At 40.3% G+C, this 24,133-nt stretch overlaps 1 protein-coding gene across 2 annotated transcripts in view; it reads left to right on the forward strand.

The window, feature by feature from the left end:
* Positions 1-2,911: 2,911 nt before the first annotated feature.
* RET (ret proto-oncogene) overlaps positions 2,912-24,133 on the forward strand; it is a 76,671-nt gene continuing 55,449 nt past the window's right edge. For both annotated transcript variants that reach the window (XM_053949311.1, XM_053949310.1), the window contains exon 1: positions 2,912-2,988. In XM_053949311.1, coding sequence (XP_053805286.1) covers positions 2,943-2,988 — 46 coding nt within the window. In that variant the 5' untranslated portion in view covers positions 2,912-2,942. The remainder of the gene's footprint in view (positions 2,989-24,133) is intronic.

The following is a 24,133-nucleotide window of genomic DNA, read 5'->3' on the forward strand; positions in this document are numbered from 1 at the left end:
AAGTGTTGATTTACTTCCAAAGTATTTCTGCTAGGAGAATGATGGGAGATGTCACTGCAAAGCTTGAGCTTTTCTGGGAAATTAAGGACACCTCACTTTTTTATTCTCCATTTACAAGCACAGATTTTCATTCAGTTTTCAAAAGGCCTTCAGACAAAGAAACCAAGTGAATGACGTGAAAGTGTATTTTATGCATAGTGCAGCAGAAGTTAGCTGTTGGAAAGAGATAGTTGCTATAGGCTTGTATGGCTCATGTAAACTCAAGGGCAGATGGTTCACAGCCTGTGTTGGGCCTCTTCAGGGATGTGGAAACCAGGCTGGGCAGGAAGGGTTTAAGATTTTTCTCCTGAAGTTTGAATTTCAAGTGGAAAATTTAAAATGCCTCCATTTTGATAGGCTTTTGCAGGGTTTGAGAGATGCTGCAGTTATGTTATTTTTGTCTTCTGAATGGTAGGCTATGTTTTCTGGATGAACTATATTTCCTCAATATATAAAAATTGCTGACATAAAGGACAACAGCTTCAGGAAGAATGGTGACTACATTAACATGAGAGACATGATCACAGTAGCTGGGACACAGAAGACACGCGTATTTCATCCAAGTTGGCCAGCGTTTTCCAGGTGTGTTGTGTGTAAGCGACAATCCTCTGAAAACAAATAAAACTGCTTAGCTTAAAAGCCTGGAAATCAAATGAAAAAATTATTCTGGTGACCTTACTTCTGTTCCTTGCATGACGAACATGATGGCATCTAAAACCAGTTTTAGTGTGCTGGAGCAGAGCCTGAAGCTGGCAGAAGAGTACAGCTTTGGCTTCAGTTGCTGAGATGCCAGAAGAGATTGTAAGTCCTTGAAATTCTTCCAAGAAGTCACTTTGTCCTGGATGAAAACTGGCATTTATCAGTTCAGATGATAGTGGTGTATTTTAGATGGCATCAATATTGATTTGTATACTGCACGAGCTTTTAAATATGATTTAAGATAAAGCTTAGCTTAATGTAAGACATTTCTCCACAAAGCATTGATTTAATGTTAATGTTTTATGTGTTGCTTTCTTTGCTATAGACTTTCCTTTGGTTCACAGAGACTTCCCAAGTAACCTTCTCAGTTTCCTCTTTCAGGCACTTGCAAAAACCCCACAAACACTTGACGTGTGAATAAGTACTCAAAAGTTTAATTTATACTATGTGACAGGCAGCTTCATAAGCATTTAATTAATGGTGGTCATTATTGTTCCTCTCAGATTCATTATTACCCTTCTAGTTGCTTCGACTTGGCTTATTGTTTTCCAAGCCTTATGAAGACCATGGAAGAAGATTTAACTTGATGAAGATCTAGCAGAAAAGTCAAAATAGGTTAGTTCTTTTACTATTCCTATAGGATAATTTCTCATACTTTGCCTCTTAAAGTGCTAGGCATTGTAAGCAGAGTCCTTACTAACCTAGAGAGAGAATTTCCTATTTGACTTCTATTTAAATAATCTACAGCAATTCTTGCTAGGTGCAACGGCACGGAGTATCAGTCTACTCTGTGTGTCTACTTGACCTTGCTTGGGCGTTTCAGAGCGTGAAGGCTGGGGAAGCCGAACGCTGTAGCTACTGATCTGTGAATCCTGACGACCAGATCTCTGGAGCAGCGCGGCTGTGTGGAAGCAGCATCAAGCTTTCGGGAGATGAGCAGGAAATAAATATCTCCTCGGCAGGTTGAAGATGCCCTGACAGGAGAGGTGCTGGGAGAGGGGCAGGGTTTGTATCAGCTGGCAGTCGCTGCGGCCCCTCCAGAGCCTGCGCGGGCGCGGTGCCCGCGGGTGGCGGGGGGCTGCGCCCGCCCCATCCCGGGGCTTCCCGCGGGTCCGGGGCGGCTGCGGGGCAGGGGCCGGGCGCTGCGGCGGGGCCGCCGGGCGGAGGCAGCGCCGGCAGTGGCGCAGCGGGGGCTCTGGGCGGTGTTTCTGAGCGGCGGCTTTTTCGGAGTGCTTTTCTCGGCGAGCCCGACCTGTTAAAGCGCATTTCAGCTTTGGCTCGGTTAGGTTTCCCACCCCCCACCCCCTCCCGCTTGCGGTTTAAAAGTGGCGTTTCGCCGCTCAGCGGGACGCGTGCGTTCCGGGTTACTTTGGTTGCCTGCCAGGTAGCGCACATCTTCTACAGCATCCTCCTACCATCAAGCAAAAATTGTCTCCTCTCCTAAGGATTAATTATTCAACACGTTTAATGTGTTTCGGCTGACGGGGAAGACGGCCACTCGGGTACATCCTGGTGCCGCAGCGCCTGTCCCCGCTTTGTCTCGCACCTGGTGTGTTTGCGCGGCTCGCCTGTCTTCCTCCCCCCGAGCCGCCGCCTCCCGCTCCTCCCGCCCGCGCCCCGCTGCTGCCCGCGGGGCCGGGGGGACGCGGGCCGGTGCCCCGGGACGCCGCGGTGCCGCCGCCCGGCCCCGCACCTTGCCCGCGGGGATGCGCGGGGCGGGGCCGCCGCTGCGCCCCCTCGGCGGACGCTCCGCGGGCGGGGCGGGGCGGGGGCTGCCGGCCGGGCGGGGCGGCCCGGGCAGAGGGGCCCGGCGGCCGCGGAGGAGGGGCCGGGGGCTGGCCGGAGCCGGGCGGTGCCGCCGCCCGGGCAGCGCCGGGGGCTCGGCGGCGGGCGCGGCGGAGCGGGGGCTTCGCTCCTGACTTCGCTTCTCCCCGCAGAGCCCGAGAGGCGCCGGCACCGCTGAGGGAACGAGGCGCTTTCTTCCCGACCGGTGGCGGCGGGGCGGCACCGGACCGAGGGAAGGACCGGCGGAGAAGCATCCCGGCGCGGGCTGTCCCGTCCCTGCCCGGCTCCGTGCGTCCCATCGCGGCCCGCAGCCGCCGGCCCGGGCCATGGGCCGGCCCGACTGAGGGCCCGCGGACCGTCCGGCAGCCCGGCCGGTGCTGCCCGGAGCGCCGAGGCGGGGCCGCAGCAGCGCGGGGAAGATGCGCTCGGCGGCGCGGACAGCCGGGTTCCTCCTGCTCTGCGGGGGTAAGTACCGCCGAGCCCGGCACCCGGGAACTTTGCGGAGCTCAGGTGGCACAAGCGGCTCGGTCCGGCTCCGAAAATCTTGCCACAAATACAGACGAGATATAAATAATCCTGATGCGTTTTCTTCGTTTTTTAAAAGCTAAGTTAGAACAGATGTGAGTTTGCTTTTCTCTGAATTTATGATGTGAAAGGGAAAATATTAAAGTATATTCTTATTTTAAGTTTTTAAAACATGATTTCTTCTCTGCTATCCCACTCCCAGAGCTTTTTGTATCATTAGATAAAATGCGTTTTGGATTGGTAAATGAAGATGACCAGAATATAAATAGTGATTGGATTGTAACTTAGATGATGCTATCCACAGATGTCAAGTTTCTAAAACAAACAGAAAATCCATTATATCTCTTTTTCTTCCATATGGCTTTGTTTGCTGATGGATTTCTGACGTTTACATGAATAAATCAAAGTTGTATGCTAGAGAATGCAGTACAACCTTGCACATCAAAAATGCATTTATGAAAAAAAGTAAAGCCCAAACTAGTTCACTAGTTGTTCTAACAGTGAGTGGAGTGCAGTATTAATTCTGCCCTTGTAATTCCCCATAAGCGTGTGACTCTTTCCTTCTTGTTATTAATTCAGATTAACTGTATTAATTTGCACCACTTTAAACTACTTTCAGTACATGCAGATATTATAAAGCTCCTAATTAATTTTTAAATTTTTTTTTTTACTATGCTAAAATACTTTTAAGTTGCCCATGTGTTTTCGCTTCTTAACACGTTGTTATTAAGGCCTGATTTTTGTAAAATCTCACTAGTAGTGAAGTTTAGGATATAAGTAGATAAAACGTGTAGGAGTTACGGCATCTAAACACACACATCTCGTAAAAAAAAATAAAGTGGGTTGCATCCCAAGACATTTCACTGTCAGGAAGAATTAGCCGTACTTGTATTGCTAATGGATGATCTATCATGCCTACTTTGCTTTTATCTTTGGCAAATCCATTTTCTTTAATGTTTTTGGCAGAATTAGGAGAAATGTAATTTACGTAAGTTCCTCAGCTTGAGGGGTATGTTTTCATTAGCCAAAATGATTCACATGCATTTGCTTGAAGATGATTTTTAGTGATTTCTGTTTAAGCTGGACAGATAAGCTTTCTTTAATTCATGCCGTGATACCCCAGATTATTGCACATCCTAAACTAGCTGGTGTTAGGAACTCCGGAGCTGCTTTCTCAAATGGCTTTTTTTTTTTTTTTTTTCCCCTGCAGCATTTCCCTTTCAGTTGGACCACCATTTGATTTTACTTTTAACTGCACAACTTTACATGAATTTCATTCTGAAACTCTCAGATGGGAAAGGGGTTCTCTCTACTGAAGACAGATAGCTAAACCTTCCTGAACATCAGACCTCAGCAGTTGGAAATAGTTTCAAAGGCTTTTTATTAAATGTAGCCATAAATTGTTAACTTTCGGATCTGCCAAAAATATATTTGGAGGAATATTACAGGAGCTAATTTATTTGAGTAGAGTAGGCTGCCAAGTAGATTTTTTTTGTATATTGCTTGCTTATACTTAAAGTTTCAAATGTTTTGTTTATGCTCTCAGCTTTGACTACTGCGGCTTAGTACTTGGTTTCCCTTAGTTTCTACTAAAACTATGGGGAAGGAAAGTTGTGTACATTTATGCCCACACTTTAGGAACATTGTATTCATAGTTATTTCAGAAAGTCTGGTGTATTAGCAATGTTCTATGGGGTGTCTGTTGATAGAGAAACACTGCTTCACATTTACGTGTGCAACGCTAATTAGCTTATGTGCAATAAGAGCTGAGTTTACAGCATTATGTCTTGGAGGTATTAGCAAAACCCCTGCATGCATAGAGTTCTAGTTTAGGAGCACAGCTGTCTTAGGAGTGATGATGCGTTCCCATCGTGGGGAATACAGTGAAACTTCAGTGGGCTCCATCCTGGGGGAAAGCCAGGGATTCTTCAGTGGTAACTGACATGCTCTTGCCAGGTGTTGTGAAGTCTTTTCAGCTGAGCAAGACCTCATCATAGAGGATTGCCACCCAAAGTTAACCTGCAGGGATACCCTTGCACTCAATTGTTATTGGTGCATCTTTGGTTTATATAAAGGTTTTGGAAAGCTTCAAACTGCCGTAGTCCATAAAACGTGTGCTCACAACAAACCCAAAGGCATTTTACTGAGTGAGCTGGCGTAGTCAATCTGGTGAACGTGCTGTTAGTAGAAAGGATTAGATTTGGTTATTTTGTATTGGCAGGCTTCAAAAAGCACACTGGCCCATTTGTTCTGAAGCAGAAAGGCACAGCCTTGGCGTTTCTGCACCACGGGCAACGTGTGAGTCTCCTGTAGGCACTGTCCTTAACGTGCAGTAGCCTAGAAATAGCAAAATAAAAGGAATGTTTCTTCCCAAATTAAGGCTTCTGTCTCTTTTACCAATTAAAAGAAATATGCAGGGTTTTATTTTGGAGTGTGCACATGTCTTTTTCGAAAGTTTTGCATCTTGTCAGTTGTAGGACTTCAGGGTGTTTAGTTGCCTGTCATGCTGCCTGGTTGTTTGGTGCTGGAGTTTTGATTCTGAAAGCTCATTGGTATCAGAGGAGGACCTTGTTCAGTTAAATGTAGAAAAGAATGCCAGTGGGAAAGACTTGGTAGGACTGTCTTGTAATTAAGGGGAGTACTTTTGATGAGATAATTTCTTTTCAGTGAATAAAACACAGTTTGTAAGCATTGGACTATGCAAATCTTTTAAAATTAGAAGGGAAATCTCCTAATGGAAATAATAGGGTTCCTACTTCAACAATGTGCTCTTGAATGCTTATTATTCAAACTTTTTTTCTATTTTATTGACTGTGATATAAAACTTCTGGTGAATGTACTAGTTCTGATACTCGTTTATGGACTGTTTGGGATCGATTCTTACAGTGCATTTCCCTGCTGCTAAGAGTGCTGCTAATGTTTTGACTGGTTACAATTTAGAGCAAATCCAGGCTCAACTCATGCATCCAGATCAAGGACAGACCAACTTCAGAAACCAACTGCAGATACTGGCATTCTTCTCCCCCAGGTGTGGATTATTTCACATAATATTTGTATTTCATGATAGAAAATGAGTGCTTTCTCTAGGAAAAGAATACCTATGTGATTCTGTCAAATAAAAGATCTCCTGTGCACTCATACTTTTAGATCAAACCAGTACTGATCAGTTCAAATGGTGGAGCACAGACCATTCATTGACTTCAGTCAGGAACTGGCTAAGACATAATTTGTGTGCCTCCTTTTTTTTTTTTTTTTTTTTTTTTTTAACAGCTGTCTATCAGATAATGTATGATCAGGATTTTACATTGTAAAGTAAAAATTCTTCTGTTTTATTATAACCCTGACTGTGGGCAAAGGGAGTCTGTGGAGGAGCACGAGAGGCACTTCATTAGATCTTCTGTCTTAATCAGGAAAGAGCAAAGCGTTACGTGGGAATTTCAAACCTTGCTGCTCTTTTTGATAGGAAAAGGAGCATTAATCATGATGCTTTGGTTCCTTCCTACTTTGTTGTTTTTCTCTGCCCAGAGGTTCAACATCTTACCTTCTGGCTCTTCCCCAGGTGGCACGTGTCCTGTCTCTGGTCACCTGCTGCTGCCTGCATTGGACTGTGAAAGTGCTGCTTCACTTGCACAGCACTCGCCAGGGTTCATCCCAGCGCTCCTACCACGGAAGGAGCCTGGGCTCTCTGTGGCCCTCTAAGCTTCATGTCTCCCCTCGTTTTACTCCCATTGTCAGGTCCTTCACCTTCTAATTTCTTCACAAATGAAATTTTGCAGTGGAGTTCACCTCCTGCAGTGTTTTCCCTTTCACAGAAAGTAATTTACTGTGTAGGTTATTTTTTAAATTCATGTTAATTGGATCCATATTTGTGTTATATTTAGTTCCCTTCTCATTGTTATGTGCTGCCTTCTCAAGGTGTCAGTCAGGGCAATATGTGCTATTGGCTTGATTATTTCTGCTAGTCAGTTAGTTGCATTCTTGGTCTTTGGCTTCATTCAAGGGTTTTGTTACTATCATAGAGACAGTATAAAGGAAATGAATATGATGATAACAAAAAGCCAGCATTTTAATGCTTAAAGCTCATTTGTTAGTCTTTGATTAACAGATGAGATTCCTCATAGCATTAACATCAGCAGTCAGTCTGTATGACAGTGTGGGTTCAGCACCTGAATGCAAGATGCACATTCAGTAGCATGCCCACCATCAGTTTTTCAACTGTATGTCATGTTATAGTCTCTTACATTTTTGGTTTTTTTACTGAAATGACAGACATGGCTGGTGAAAACACATGTATTTTGTTAATTTTCATTTCTTCCATTTTCCCCAATTTGGCCCCTGGCAGGAGGGAGAGGATTTGTTCACTTTTTGGTGTGCTTTCATGTTTGGCTTGGCACGGCTGGTTCCACTCCTCCAGGCTGCTTTCTCTCCCATAAAGCAGCCTAGCAAACACAGATATGCCATGGGTTGGAAGAAATCCATACTATAGAATCTCGGTGTTTTCTGGAGAGCCTTGTTGTGCAAAGGTCATTTAGAGCCTGTCTGCGGTGGGGAGAGCGTTTGCTCTCTTCAGACATTGGCATCCTTCAGCTCTCCAGCAGAGCTGTAAGCGGTGCCAGCTGGTGATGGACTGCAATTATCTCTTGGTTTTGAAATTTAAAAATTGCCTGACAGTGCTTATTGAGCATGGGTATTTGTTTCAGGAGCATTGCAAAACTTACCTGAACACAGGCGGCGGTTCCCTATGGGAGCAGGGTGGATATTAAGACCATCTTCTTCCAGGATTGAGGCACGTTCGTGCTGCAGTCTGTTCTTAGCTCTTACTTTCTACTTTTGTTTGGTTTGGCAGAAGCAAAGCTTAAAAATTCACCAAAATATTCTAAAGAAACTTTGGAATTGTTTATTCTCCAGATGATTATTTTTTTTTTTGTAACGGTCTTATATTTTGGAAAGCAAGCAACTGAAGCATTGCAAGGATAAATACAGCATTTACTGCAGGAGAAGGACAGATTTGAGGTTTGCATATTAGTTTGGTTAGATCAGGGTTCATATTCAATTGACAGCTGTGCTACACATTTGCTCAGTTGTCTCACACTCTCTCTCAGTTTTCTGTAAAGTACCACCATCAGTTACTTTATCCTTAGAATATCATGTGCATTGTTGATTGACTAATGCAGTTCCAATCTGGGTGATACTGGAGCCTACGCAAAGCAGGGAAAACAGTGGGAAATCTTACAGAATCTCTAGAGTGATAATGCATCAATGAAAAACAGCATCGGATGTTCCACAATGTTTTGGCAAAGTCATTATGAGCCTTTTAAAAAGTTTTCATGTAGTTATGTTGCTAATTAATAAAGTTATTAAGAAAGTTTTTGTTAACAAAATAGTAAGTCAGCTGAGGTGTAAATAACCAGATGGATTTTGATCCTTTGGGAGCTCACGATTTTTAAAAAAATTGTCTAAAGCTGTCTCTTTTTTCCTCACATAAGGAGAAGACAAAGCTGGTTTTCTTAAAAGATTACTTCATAAAAATGGCTAAATAGTTTCAGATTTCTGGATCTTGAAATGAGACCATAAACATGCTAGGAACATTTTAACCGAAGAGATGCTCTGTAAATCTGCTGAAACGAAGATGATCATCAGCGCTTTAGAGCCTAAGGGAAAATTACAGTGATTGCAGTCAAAAAAGGGAATTGGAAACTTTGCTGGGGTAATAGTGCCAGAAATGTTGTTTGACTGAATTAGTTTAGAAATTTGTCTGATTGTAAATCAGGTGATTGTAAAAAGAAAATGGATGTATTACTCCTAATGGCTGTCTAATGGCTTTTCAGTCTATGCATTTAGAAAACTAATTAAACAATATATTTAACTGATATAACAAAGTTGCTTGTGTTGCTGTAATGGGTGGTTGGGTTTTGGTTGGTTTTTTTTTTTAATGTCCATTATGGCTTTTTTCTAAGTGAGACAAATTTCAGTCTCAGATAATAAAATTAAATCTAGCTTTTTCTCCTAATTCAGAGGCACCAAGTTTTCTGATATGGACAATTCCATTATCTGTTCTTTTCACTTGTGAAATGGAAAGACTCATTTTGACGTGAGTAGACCAGAATTTCATGTATCTCCAAAGCCCCTAGTTTTGCCACTGAATAAGAGCAGGCATCCTGTGGTCCTGTCAGTGCCATTCTGAGGGTGTCTTGGAGATGAGACTTAAATCTCCCAGTGGCTTAAAGACACAAGTAATGGTTTCTCTGGATTTGGGAGGAGTGGAAGCTACTGTGGGTAGTTCTTTACCATTCCTGCATAAAGAGCTGATACTTTCATTTTGGCCCCTAACAAAGACAATACAGAGCAGCTTCCTTTGACTCCCTTAAGAGGTGATACTTCTTCACTGATTGGCTTCTGGAAATTTTTTGTCTTTGTTGATGAGGTGCCCTTCCATACCCTATTAGACACTGGAAAGTATTTCTGTGCAAAGAGAAGTAAGGATGTAAAAAATATCAGTGGTTCAGAAGATGTTGATAATGGATTTTATTCTCGTAAGTTCTCTTTCCACCCCTACCACTGTGTTGCTTAAAACTTGTCTCTTGTGTTAAAATTACCTCTGTGTGTTGCTGCTGTGCATTTGGGAGGAAGGTTCTGACCGCCAGTGTTCCACCTGTTTGGTGAAGAAGGGGAGTAATAATTTGCATTAACACAAATAAAATGTAACATAACATCGAAGAAAAGCTATTGTTTACTGAAATATAGCCCATAACAATCTATGACTCTAAAAAGCTGATTAAAAAAAATTAGATTAATTATGTCTATTTGGATGAGAATAGCCAGTATAGCATGATTAATACATATGTTTATGGCAGTCAGTCATCTCAGAAGACCAGAGGGTTTGAAATGTATATGTACTCTAGGGCAGCAACCAGGCTGTGTTTTGCACAGCATAAAAGCAGATACTAGAAAATTATATGAACACATTTATATTGCCAGATTGTGGTGTGCAAGACTGTAAGTCAAAAGTGTGCTGTTCATGAAATCTGAATAACAGTGAGGGGAAAGGAAAGAATCCAAAGAATTCTCATCAAGAAAAGGCCTAAAGTTTTTATTTTCATAGGAAAAGTTTATTTTCCAGAGGGAAAAAACCCACAAAAATTAAAATTGGGAGTAGTGGAAGAAAGTGGATTTGCATAAAGGGCATTGGCTGCCATGTAAAATTTGCACTGTGATGACTGGGAAGTTCTGACAGGACCTTTGGAGAAAGTATCCAATACTGATTTTTAACAAAACAGAGTGCTGCTTTGGCCCCTGCAGTGAGAAGTCATAATTTTGTAAAACACTTGAGTGGAGCCTTCTCACATCTCTGAAGTGCTTAGGCATATGCTTAGTTTTATCCCACATCAGCAAAGCATTTTAGAGTGGGACTGCTGCATCAAAGCCCCGTAAAGAACTGCACAGTTCCCAAAGTTAAAACTCTCTGGCAGTACATTCACGGGCTGGATTTCTCTTTGCTCCCATTTGATGTCTAGTTCCCCTTTCGTGGTGTGTGCTGTCTAACCATTGAAATGACTCTGAGGTGCAGGATTTCCTGTTGTGGGACCAACACAACAAATCAAGATAACATCTCCAATTCTTTTGCTGCATGGAGAATACAAAGATTCGTCTAGTTTGGAAACTGCTGCACGTGTTATTACTCAGGCACGTAGGTGAGGTTGGTTTGCACAGAACTCTGTTTTGCCTTGGTTTACAGTATCAGGGCTCGTTTATTTAGAGCTGGTTTGGATGTCTTTGTCCTCCCTTGTTTGCCTGAGGTTTAGGTACAGTGTTCCTGACCACTTGGTCAGTATGGCTAGGCTAAGATACACATCTGAGATTCTTTTCACTGACAGCATGAACCAAATTCTGTGTGTCTGTGTATATAGCAAGAGTGACTCTTTTGACTGGATAGTTTTAATGAGTAGCCTTAATAGTCTAACTTTCCTCAGTTAGACCCGGGGAGATGTCCTTAAGCCTTTCTGTAGGACTGTTGTTTACCTGGGCTGTAGATTTTTGGCAACAATTTCTGGTGCTACCTTGGCTTGCTTCTGCTACCTTTGAACTGTGAGTTATGTATTGGGTGCCCCATTTGTATTTTGATAGTCACAGTGTGTTTGGAGAGAAATACAGAAACAAATATTAAAAAACCATGGTGATTGTCTGTTACTGCTTTTCAGCAATTCTGGATAGAGCTTTCTCTAGCTGAGCTCTTGGATGCCAATGAAGTAAAAAGGACTGAGGAAAATGATTTCTGTAAAATGGCTCATCCCAATTGATTTTATGAAACAAAAAAAGCAATGAGAGTGTTTAGATTTTGGGTTTGAACATACACGTTTTAAAGTAATGAAGGGGAAACAATATGGCTGTAATATAAATTTTATTGCACATTTCAGTTCAGCGTTGCTGACACACTCTAGATGAGAAGGCATTTTAAACAATTTTATTGCTTTGGTAAACTTTTGCCTTTGTGAAGATTAGAAAAGTTGTCTTAAATTGCTTTGCTGAGAGGACTTTCTGGCTAGTGAGAGAGTTTGTAACATGTCTTTTCTAGATTTTTTATTTAGAAAAGGAGACAAACCCCAAACCTGTAGATTTAACAGCAAACAGGATCATCTTAAGAGACTGTGAGAGATAACCCTTAAAAGCTCAGTGAAAACCAGAAACATTTATAAAATTATTTTTTCTTACCAAGGCATTGAAGTGAGCCTGTTGGAAAATGGGTCTTTTTTAACTATTTATTTTCTTAGATTCTAGTCTAATAAAATTTGAAATGAAAGTTGGACCAAAAGTTTTAGGGCAGTAAATGTCTAAAAAAAATAAGCAGTAATAGCCTAAGGTTTTACTTATCTTTTTGATGTTGCCCGTCCACCTCTTTTTTATTTTCAATCTTGCCACCATAGACTATTTTTATTTGTGCTTTTATAATTTTTCCAATAATTTCTTGAATCCTCATTTTCTTGGCATCATGTAGTTGTGTGTCAATTTTTTAGTTTATCGGAAAAATTTTGTCCTCTGTCTTTGCACAGGCAATTTTGGTATCATGGCAGAGCCATCCTAATACCTGGCAATTAGAAAGCAAAGGGGATAAATCTGTGCAAGTCTCTACTTTGGCCTTTCAGAATATGTTTGTCCACAACACAACTTCCAGAAGACAATAAAGGAAATGTACATTATTTAAATATTTAGATTGGTCATCAGAAACTCAGTTTAGATTGATTACAGTAGTTATATTTGTCAGTGTAATAAGAATGGTGGCAAGGACTTTTACTTATATTATAAAATGTTCTGTTGTTGAAGAGTCCTTATTACAAAAGATTTTTTTTCTCCTTTCCCTGGTAAACCTTGGTAATGGTATTTAGATAATGTAAAAATTAGTACATAGAGTCACACCTGACACAATAGTTTATTTCCTGATGATGCCTGGCAATGTCCAGTTTTGAATGGTGCATTTTGGTCTTCATACTTCTTGAAATGCAAAGAAATTTAGAAAATGCTGTTTTTGAAGAAAAATATAAATGAGTGGCAACATTTATTTACAAAGACAACTGAGAAAGCACAGAGTTTAGAATTTTCAGTTTAAGCTGAAGTGTTACAAAAGTGGATATACTGGTGGAAATTGAGTAATGGTGGAAACAAACACTTGGGAGATAGCAAGTGATGCAAGGGAAATATTTTGATGGCAGAGAGCTACGAGGATTGTTGGCTGCATTGTGGGGTTTCTTTTAATTGGGAATATCTTAAGAACAAGTGGGACAGCAGTGTATTCATGTTGGTTATATTTAATCAATCCTACCTTAGATGAGTTAGATGACCTCTTTTGGAAACTTTTGACTTCATCTTCTTATGGTTTTGTGCTCGGGGTGTTAAAAACAGGACAAATGCAGCCTTTGTATGTCTGCTGAAACTAATGTCTGGTGTTTGGTCAATCAGGGCTCCTTATGAGATCATGATAACTTAGTCTGCAGTAAATGTAACTTGAGAGTTAATATCAAAATACTTATATTGTTAATCATCAACAGCTGAATAGACAGGAGTTAGATGCCTTTGATGTCAAGACGAGCTTCTGGAGTTTCTGGTTTTCAGAATATCCCCAGGGATATATTTGATATGTGGTTGTCTTTGTCTTCTCAAAAATCAATTTCTAATTCCATGCTCAACATTCTCAAATCCCACCAGTGAGTTGGGGACCTCACACTACCACTGAGCATTTCCAATTAAGGCCTTAGAAAAGTCTGTATACATATGGCCTAACCTTGTCACTGAGAAGAGTAAAGAGTGCTGTTTTCTTCAGATAAAAAATGAAATGCATTGCAGTGATGATGTTTGTTGAAGTAGACACAGGATTTGAGGATCCATTTTCTCAATAGTTAAACTGGATTTATGATTTGGTAGGCAGTTCTTGTTAAATAAGAATTTAATGACAGCAGAGAGACCATCAAAAAAATTAGCAGTGGGAATATAACTTTACTGTCAATATTTTCCACCCTGAATCCTAAATTGCCATTGCCAGGACTATTTATCTGTCTTTGACATCAACTGCTAAGTCACCCTTTTATCAATGTAATGCTTTGTTAGATTTTGATCTTTGAAAAACTTCAGCTTATGTTTTTCTACTGTTGCTTCTGTTTCACAGTTAGCATCTTCCACTGCATTCATTATAGCTTCACATGTTTGTGTTTAAATATGCTCAATTTAAAATGGGGTTTGGGACATGAGCTACTTAACTACTCTTGGTTGGCAGCACTGGTCTCATGAAAGGAGCTTGTGATAAGGTGTTTTACAAAACTCCAGGGGAATGTGGTGCAATCCTATAATGTTATCCTATTTCTCATTCTTAGAAGATTTTTGTTTACCCTATACATGCCAGCATGACATTATCCCACTCTGAATGTGAGAAAGGCAGAGGAAATCTATTTGAAAAAGACTGTTCCTCCTTTCCAAGAACTAAACTCAATCCTAACTAGTCTTGATTTGAAGCAGAATTGTTACCTGGCCACTTTTTCTGCCATTTGGACAGAAAGCTACGCGTGTGTGGAAAATGAAATTGCACTGGGTGCGTGATTACCTTTCCAAATGTCCTGATAGAGAGTGCAGACACTGTCACAGCATCTGTGTTTGTTTAGGCATGTGATTTTGTCTGGGATGAATGTTTTATTTGGATTTTTTTCCACATTTAACTTTTGAATAGCTTGTGAGTCCAATCTGTCTCGCAATAGAATGAAAACATTAAGCCACAGCTCTTTCTGCATTCATTAAGAAGATAGGAAGGAGCATTATCATGGCAGAGGTGATTCAGAGAAACTGCAGAACCTCATTTTTGCCTTTCCACACCAGACACCTCTATCTAACAACTTTAATTATGACTGCCCTTAGATACACCCCTGGATCAGGGAGTGTATTGCCTGAAGTCTTTTGTGCAAAGGCCTGCCTGTACTTTTTTTTGTTAAATGTCCACATGGATTTAGGATTGACCAGAGATCCAAAATATAACCCTATTTAGAAAGAATGAGCTTTAAAAAATTGTCAGTGAGATAAGAAATTAAAATAATGAAAAACCACAATGAAATTAATTCAGCTGCTACGTTTCAGCTGCTACATTCCAGCTTCTGTACCTGTTTTATTTGCCTGGGGAAATTTCAGCAAAGTGAGTGTTAAAATGCTTGTTTCTTTTCTGTTTCTTATGCCAGTTTTACTGGATGAGGGAAAACAGACTGAAGCTTAGGAAAAACCAGGAAACTGTTAATCCAAAAGTACTGTCAAAAGCAGAATGGGCAAGATTTTCAGATAATGGTTCGCTTCTATGTTTAATGCGGTCATAGTTTTTTCTAGCATTACTTAATGAAGATGGATTTCTCACCTAGATTTCAGATAACCTGGAGACTGTAAAATAATTAAAACAAGAATGCAATTGTCACTATTATTAATAGTGTTTTTTTTTTTTTTTTTTTTTTTTCATTTAAAGATGCCATACATGCTTCTGGAGAGCACAGTAGGACTTAGTTTCTATTCCTTTTACCATGGTGACTTTTCCCAACATCAAGTCATGAAAAACACATTAGGTGACAACTTCAGAGTTTGCAAATCACTTTGGAAGAAAAACTGTAGGAGTAAGGGATTGTTCCATCTATCTCAATGAGACATTAAATCTGAAATCTTAAAGTCATTGAAGTGTGGTCATTGGCAGCTTTCTCACTGCTGATGTTTTTGTAGAGCTGTCTGGGTAAACGATTTTGGATTGTTGTGGGAACAAATGGCCAGTGATAGGCATAGTGATCTTTGCCAGAGTTAGGTCAATATTTAACAAGGTCTTCAAGCCCTAGTCAAAAATCACCTAGCAATCCTACCAACGGAGTATCACACAGAAACTTTGCATGGGCTCCGTGTTTTAAGTATCCATGGGTATTTTTTTATAACAAGATGTTGATATGGTGATATATGAAGTGTGAAGTTGCAGAGTGATATAAAATGAGTACCCTGGAAATTAAATAAGCCACATGGACTGTTTTGCTGATTTTTATCTCCCTAAATAATGTTCCTGTTATTTTGTAAATGCTGGTGGAGAATCAGGTGCATTTAAGGCACTTGGCATTTTCTGGAGTCTGTGTTTCTCATTATGAAATTAAGAGCCTACTTACCATCAAGTACACAGATAAATATACACAAGTTTATTTGGGTTTACCCTTTCTGGAGTGGTACTTTTCAGACTGTGGTTTCCTTCAGTACATGGTTGACTTATAGTGGTGGTCTTTGTCTCAGTGCCATTGTTTCTGTATTGTGCCTCTGGCAGTGGAATACCCATGGGAAAATGTGTTACCTTTTGATCACTGGTTTTTGAACTGTAGGTTTGATGGACTGTCAGCCATGGTAAAGATCTGAGATGCCTTATTAAACAACTGTTTCAGTATTGCTTGCAATTAAAGCCTTGATGATAAACATGTATTTGGTCATAAGAAGGGGATGAGGACTGAGAGACACACAGTGATACAAAATGCTGGGAACCCCTTTTGTGACAATCTTTCATAACAAAATTTTTGTTAACAGTTTTGAATACACAACTGCTCCTTCCTTTTTTTTTTTTTTTTTGAGGGGATTTTAATTTTTTGTGGAAAATACTCAGTTATATATTTATATGTATATGCACATGTGTAAAAATAACAAGTTGAAGAAAAAAGTAAAAGTAAAGAAGCTTCTGTCTGTCCAGTAGCTTGGGGGCATTTGCTGCTATTCTTTAAGCACCGAAAAGGACTTGTAACTTTCTGAAACAGTGGACATTTTCATTATAGGGGGCTTAAAAAGACATTCCAAAATAAGTTTAGAATCAAACCTTTGTCAGAATATATCCTGTCTGCAGCTGTTAGGTTACTTAGTGTGTTTAAATATGAAAGTTGTGAAGTCAGGATTACTCTGCTGGATCTGTAAGGTAAGGATTTCCTCTTTGTACACTTTGGCCTGTCAGATGTGGTCTGGGCACTGATGTCATACTTAATATATTATATTTTAGCAGCGGCTGATGAACACCAATTCCTGTCAGCAGAGCTGGATGCATTTGTCAAGGGAGAAAGTGAGAAGCTGCCGTTTTGCATCACACTGTCACATCTCCCAGCACTTGTGGTATTAAGCCCTGCTTCCCTCACACTCGGTATGCAGAATGAATGAGGCTGTTTTAGTATGACTTCTGGTTTTATAGTTAGCTGAACTTTGAAATTGTCTCCTAAATCATCCTTGCCAGTAGCATTAACTACCCCTTTGCTGGTAGTCAGAGATTATTCTGCAGTAAGTTAAAGGGTAACTCATCTTCTTTTGTGATGACAGGAAACATGGAGGGATGTAAAAGATAATGGCTAATTCAAAGCAGAGCACTCCACTCTGCTTCTGGAAATCCATCAACTCCATTCAAACACAGATCTGAAATTTTGCAACAAACTTGGACATCTCTTTCCTTTTTGCTGCTTCAGTAAATTGGTATTGGGGGGAGGATGGTGCAGATGCCTGTGAATTATGATGCCTTTCATTACAAGGGGGTGAATTGCACATTAGCCTGGCATTCAGAAACCTGGAGGTTTTAGCCACTGTGCTTTTGGTGTTTCAAAAGAGGTAAAAGTGTGATGCGAAGTAGATAAATGATGTGGTATTAAAGAAAGGTCTTTATCCTTCCTTCTCCTTTAGCAGCACCAAAGCTCTGAAAATAGATCATTTAAAAATGTTCTTGTGCAGAGATGAGTCATCCCAGCTGTACGGCTGGGCCAGGTAGTGAGCGACAGGGCCAGGTGGAGCAGAGGAACAGCAGGTGAATTGATCCTTGGGTAAACACCTGTGTTTGCTTTTTTAAAATTTTCTTGGTAAAGACAGCTGCAGCAAGGGAGCAAGAAAAATCTAATGTAATAACAAGCCATGGAAGGACATTTGAGGGAGTTACTTTTTTCAGAAACAAACTGTATCTATCTGGCTCTCTTCACATGGAAGTTGCATCCATGCTTCCTGTTCATTACCTGGGGTTGCTTCTGCTAAGTAAAATCTTGCTGTTGTGGTTGACACCCAGATTGTTGCTCCTGTCATTAGCTACTTCAAAGAAATGATACCATTTTCTGCAGGTGGAGGAGTGGGATCAAGAAAACATTTCTGCTGAGTCAAGAGCGTTACCTTTTCATTTACTGTGTTCTTCTGGAGCAAGGCATCTTGTAAGACCTTGAGCAAAACACATGAAAATTCTGGATCAGACTGTTTGCTCATGAGGAAACATGGACAGTGAAAAGACTGGGTGGAAACAGGAGCAACCCACTTTTTAAATGTTCTAAAAAACCTTAGGAAGCTCTGTGTCCAAGACAGTTTTTAAGACATCCCTGTGCTCTGGGGAGCTCTGGAGATGGAGGAAAAAGACCAGATTCTTCTGTTACAGCCACTCTTAATCCTTGAGTATAGAAATAATTTACTTAGGCAGCATTTAGGTATGGCAGTCAAAAGCACTGTAAAAAATTATGAAGTAGATTGGTTTTGTTAGACTGTGATTATACTTATTCACAGCTCTTGATAGGTGTCATGTACTGTGAAGCATTTTTAATTTCCTGAGAACAATGTAACTTAAGATATCTTTCTTCACCAGGCCATTTAATTTATTAGAAAACTGCAAGATCCATGTAGTGCAGGCTCTGCTAGTGATTGTTGTGCATCATTCCTGCTGTGAAAAAGTGGAAGCATGGTAGATTGCATGTGTTAAATTGATGCACATTTTAATATGCTACATACAATATGTCTTATACATGCTACATACATTATATATTTCTATATAAGGTGTGTCAGACATAAAGAAAACAAATATTCAATGCTGTCCCTACACAGTCATTGTAAAGGATAGTGGGAGTTGCCTTACTGAAGTGCTGTTTCTTCCTACGCTGCCACATGCAAAAGAGATTTATGGAAAATAGAGGAAGCAACACTGATGAGAGAAACAGATTTACAGTGAAATCCACTATCACAATATAGCTACACTGTTTAGCAAACACCTTATGGAAGACAATACAATGTGCCAACAAGACTGCTTTTATTTTACAGTATTTCCTTACAAGCTAATAGACAGTGTGCTTGATAAAACAATCTTGTTATGATAGATGTATTGTCATTATAAATAAGTTTTACTAAATGAATTAATTTGTTTCATTTACTCCTTAAAAAGTCAATATGTTACTGGAGAATTAAGCAGTTCTTTGCTGTCAGTGTCTTAAATTCTTAAGGGGGGAGAGGTAAATAAATAAATGAAATAGTAGGAGATAAGATAAGCATCCACCAAAAAGAGTTGAAATTTTGTCCAAACATTGACAAGCACTTCTGCCTTCCGAGGCTTGGATCGGTCCTTATGACTCACACCCTTATGAAAAAAAGAATAAAATTAAAAATGTCTGAATGTTTGCATTCACAAGCTTATTATCCATGATAAATCAGGGAAGGATATTTTGCACAAAGTCAGCTATTGTCTGAAAAGTTCATAGCTGTTTAATAAAACAAGTAATTGGTATTATTTTGTTGCAAGGATGAACTTTTTTCCCAGATAGTAGGCTTGCATGATTCTGACTTGTACGGTTCAGGTGCTTTTATTGGCAGCTTTCATGATTTATGGCTTGTTGAGAGACATTTTATTTCCTATTCAAGGTAGTAACAGCTTAGAGTCTTCAATTAATCACTTTTATAAGTAAAACTGTGCTGGGTATTTCAAGAGCAATATTCAGGCCGGGTTCCTTGAGAGATCCAAATTGTCAAGAAAACCAAGAACCAAGTGGATGAACACAACCTAGTGCATGCAGATATATATGAGCCAGAGAGGATTAAGGAGGCTGTAGCTGTAATGTCTAGACTAGCATTTGTGACTGCTAATGCACTGCTAATATGGGTCTGTTTTTTCAAACAGAGGTGTTCAGAGGGGGCTCAAGGTCTATTATGAGTTTTCCTCCTGTGACAGAAGTGAAATAACTTTGGGTAGGATCAAGCTTTGTGGATTTCAGCTGCAAAACTCTCATTAAGTTTCATTTCACCTTTTGTGTTGGTTTTGAGACCCTGTCAGAATTGCATTTGGCACAGCGAGAGCAGTGAGTTCATTGAAGAAATAAAGAATTTTAAAAAGCATGATTGCTTTTACAGTCTCATGGTGTGTAGCCTGGCAGGACAAGTGTCTGTGCCCAGAGACTCTGTAGTTCATATTCTTGCACTGATGATTAGATCTAATTTCTTAATAAAAACATTAAGTGTGGTTTAGGGAAAACATTGCAGTGAGATGATTAGTGGTGGAAGGAAAAGACATCCTCTTACTGGAATTCAAGTGCCTTCCTCTGATTTTAAGGCACACAGTGATGACTATGCTGCTGCTAATGTGTGTTTTTCACTCTTAGCCTTAGAAGTTGAGAAACACTGAAGAGGCATGAATATAAAAGCCTGAGAAACTAAACTGGTGTAGGTATCTGAAGGGAGGTTTGTTCATACTTGAGAGAATAATGATAAGTTGAATGAACAGGTTATTGTCAGAGCTTCTGCATTTGAGGATTCTTTATATGGAAAAGAATAACCTCCATGATCTCATGGAATTTTGGCTTCTGAGAGGGCAACACACTGGCTTGTCAAGAAGAACTTGATAGGCTGCAGAGGACGTAATGTCAGATGAGGAGTTAGGAAAAATGTTTTCTTTTTCATTTCAGTTCTTGGCCATATTTCTTCCACTTTACCTGTTACCTCCTTCTCCAATTTATGGCAATGGAGATCCAGTATTGTAAAAGCTCTTTGTGGTCTGTGAATGGAAAAGTACTCTTAGTTCTAGTAACTAAATATTACAGTCATCTTGTTTGCTATTCTCAAGTATTGCTGTAATTTTTTAACTATCTCAGTATAAAGGTTAGTGAAAAATCCTATCTTTGTTTCTTTAAAGAGATATTTCTGATCAGTTTCATCATGTGAGATACTGCAACACTGGCGGAATTGTGGGAAAAGATAAATGCTGTTAATCCAGTCTTTTGTTGGTTTAAGTAGGATTCTCTGGTGTGTATTGCCTCCATTTGTAAGAATCAGGCAGTACTTTTGCCTCTTGTAATATGGTATTTGTTTAAAGGCAGGATTCCAAATATATTTGTTGGCTTTTCTCCTGAATCATAACTGTAACAGGGACATGGATACCTTAGAGAGCTAAATATCCTGCAGTCTGGTTTGCTACTGATGTGCATACATAATTTCCACTGACAGTAATGGGAGTTACATGTGTATAGAAAACAAAACAGACCCCTTAAAAATGTTGGTCAAGTAATAAAAGCTAGTCTAAAGAAAGGGTGGAAGTATAGAGTGGGAGGGAGACTTTTTTTTCTTTTTTCAGTTTGCTTTGTCTTTAACTTATCCTCATCCCACTCATGTTAGCTTAATATTTTTTTATGGATTCCATCCTGATCTATTATGGCACGAGGGGTAAGAAATAGGTAATCAGAAGAAGATTTAAAAACATATTTACTCCCTTTTCCAGCTCCCAGAGGAGTGAGATGTTCCCCTGTGTAGTGGTGGTACCACAGAAGAGCCTGCCCTACCTATGTGCTGCTGAAACTCTTCTTTATGATGCAGGAAATTGTAGCGTTGCCCCCGCAGCAAGGGCAGGGCTGCAGAGCCCCCTGCCACTGAATTAGTGCATCCCAGCAGCATCCAGCATCCAAAGTGTGAAACTGGCTATCCCACTGTGTTTATTGGGAACTCTACTGTCCTTTGCATGCTCTGTGTTATTTTGAACTCTGAACACAGGAAACATAACTTCTTTGGAGGCTGTCAGACTTGGAGTGTTTTCCTTGAGCTTCATTGAGAAGGGAGAAGCAAATTCCTGGATAGTTAGAATCAGCGCTCTGCAGTCTGTACCGTAATTAAATTCTCTGCAACCTGTGTGTTTTCATTGTTGATCAATGGTCATTTGTCCTCAGAAGTAACTAGCTCTGGGGAATGTAAGAAAGAATAAAACTGTTCAGAACCTCAAATGTTATACAAAAGGCGTAAAATTAAAATTGTCCTTTTCCAAAATAGCTGAGCGTTATGGCATCTTGATAAAGGGAGTGCTAGAATATGTTCTCTTAATAAACCTCAGTAAAACCTCTAAAAATAACTACACAGATATATTCTAAGTTGATTACCAGTAATTGAACTGACTTAATGTAGTTGGATGATGTCATGTAAAATATTCCTCTAAAGTAATTTCTGTAGACAAGCCATTTGAAGTCCTCTTGCAGGCAGCATAAACATCTTCATGTTGCTAAACTGAGCACTCGGACTAAAGCACTCAGCAGTAGAGCTCTGACATCTCTCTGTTTTATCTCCCTCCTTTGAGCCACTCTGGCTTGCCTGTAAGAGGCTGCTTTGCAATGACAAATGTCTCATCCTTGTTTTAGTGAAAACCTGAGAAATCTGTAGCAGTTTAGACATGTTAGTTGTAGAATAAGAGAGTCTAAAGGTGGAAAGGACTTCTGGAAGTGTCTGGTTTCCAAGTTTCCCTGCAGTGTGCATTTCCAGTGTTCTGTCCAACTTCAGCCTGAGCAATGGGGACTGTTCCATGGCCTAATTCATCTCAGGAGAACGAAGCTTGGAAAATGATTTTCCAAGGTTTTGGTCTTGTTTTTGCATTTGCTTATATGTTTCCTTGTATATTGGCTCTTGTATTTTTATAGCCTTTTAAAGCTTTGTAGTTAGTTAATGCAGATAAAATCTTCTTCCAAAATGTGTTTAGCTTGGATTGTTACTTTTATGGAAATGGTTTAATAGCATGGGGGTTTTGCTATGTTTATTTTTTTTTCTTTTTATTTTCTCTTTTATTTTTTGTTTCCTTGTTTGTTTCTTTTTTTGTTGTTTGTTTATTTGTATTTGGGTTTTTGGGGGGATTTTGGTGACATTTTTTTTGGTCGGTTGGTTGGGTTTTTTGTGTTTTGAGTTATTCTCTGGGAGCCAAGACATCCATGACTGATTCAAGTGTTCAGGGTGCAAATGTAGATTTTACAGAAATAAAGTGCTGTGTCCCTGCTCTGAGATTTTTCTATTTACTGACCTAGCTTGGTTTAATATAGAAGCACCTCAGAGGTTTTCTTCATCAGCTCTCTGTATTCCTTCTTCATGCCCTGAGGTACTGGCATATCAGTAACTCTTGGGCAGTTTTGTTTACTGGGGTACCAGTATATCAGTTACTGAGTAATCATTTTGCTGATACAATGGAGAAATTCAGTCTGAGATTTGCAGATGCTACTCTTCCCTTTACCACATCTGGAACTATGCCCTGTGAGAAAATGCCATAATTTTGCTGTTTTTTCCCCTAAGGCCACAAGTTGTTTGTGTGGGGTTTTTTTTGTTTTGTTTTGTTTTTTTGGGGTGATTGTTTTTTTGTCCAGAAAGGTTGGTCAGTGAGTGATTCAGTAAAGCACTGATGTGCAAATCCTGTCAGAAATTTGCACTAACCTCCTGAACCTGTCAAAATGCCAAAGGCACTGTTAGTTAGGATGCTGCTCTTAATCAAGAGGCCTGGCAAGGCCAGAGCTGTGGCTTCTGTTCTTGTATTATTAAATATCAACAGCTAATAGCGTGCTTAGTTAGTAGTAGTTGATTCTTTGAATGATAGCTTATGGGAGAAGAGCACATCCTGTGTATGAGGGGAAGAGTCATTAACTTCCCCTTGAATAATGACATTTAGGAGCAGGCTTCAACATGCCCATGTTTTGCCCCTTCCCCTGTTCGCCTTTGAAGAGGCGATTTCCTCTTTCTCTCGTATGTTGTTTTGCCAACTGTCCTGGGTTGCCCCCTGGAGCATTGAGTTCTGTTTCCCCAGAGGCCTTGTGACAAGTTTTCCTGCTGGAGCATGAACCTAGCTGGCTGAATGAGTATCCTTTTTGAAACCTCTGTTCTCTGTGCACTTAAGGGACATGTCTGTTGTAACCTTTTGCAGAATCAGATGCTTGCCTTGCAGGTTTGAGAGTTGCTGGTGAAAGCTATTGTCTTCCTAGGCATGGAACACAGCAGGACATGGACTGACAGATTTTGGAGTCTTCCTGTCGCTTAAAGACAAGTCTTAGTCATTCAGATCAGGACTGAACCTATAGTGTTTTGAGAGAGGCTGACAATGCCATTTTTATGTGCAACAGTGCACTCTATTCATCAAGGAAATGACCGCAGAAATGTGTACCCAGCTGTCTCTGTATCAGTAGCATCTATGCATAGCAGCTGCTGATGTTTGTGATCATTTCCTATCAGGCCCTTCTTATTTTGGTGGATAAGCCTCAAAATAATTAGTTAAAATCTTGGAACTCAAGGACACCTAAGAGCCAAAATCAAAGCCACTTCAGTAACACTATTGTTGCATTGCCTTAATCCGGTAAATTTAAGCCGACGTTGAATGATGTTCTCTCAGGGAGTTTGAGGCAGTATTCCCTGCAGTCCTTGTCCTTGAGTATCTCCTGCTGCAGCCCTGGTCTCATGCCACTCAGCCCAGAGGAGCCTCTGGAGTCCCACAGCACCCTGCAGACCCGGGTTAGCTCTATGCGCTGCGTGGGTGTCGGGTGCTCACATCTCCAGCTGCTCA

The sequence above is a fragment of the Vidua chalybeata genome, chromosome 8 (genome assembly GCF_026979565.1).
Source record: "Vidua chalybeata isolate OUT-0048 chromosome 8, bVidCha1 merged haplotype, whole genome shotgun sequence".
Lineage (NCBI taxonomy): Eukaryota > Metazoa > Chordata > Aves > Passeriformes > Viduidae > Vidua > Vidua chalybeata.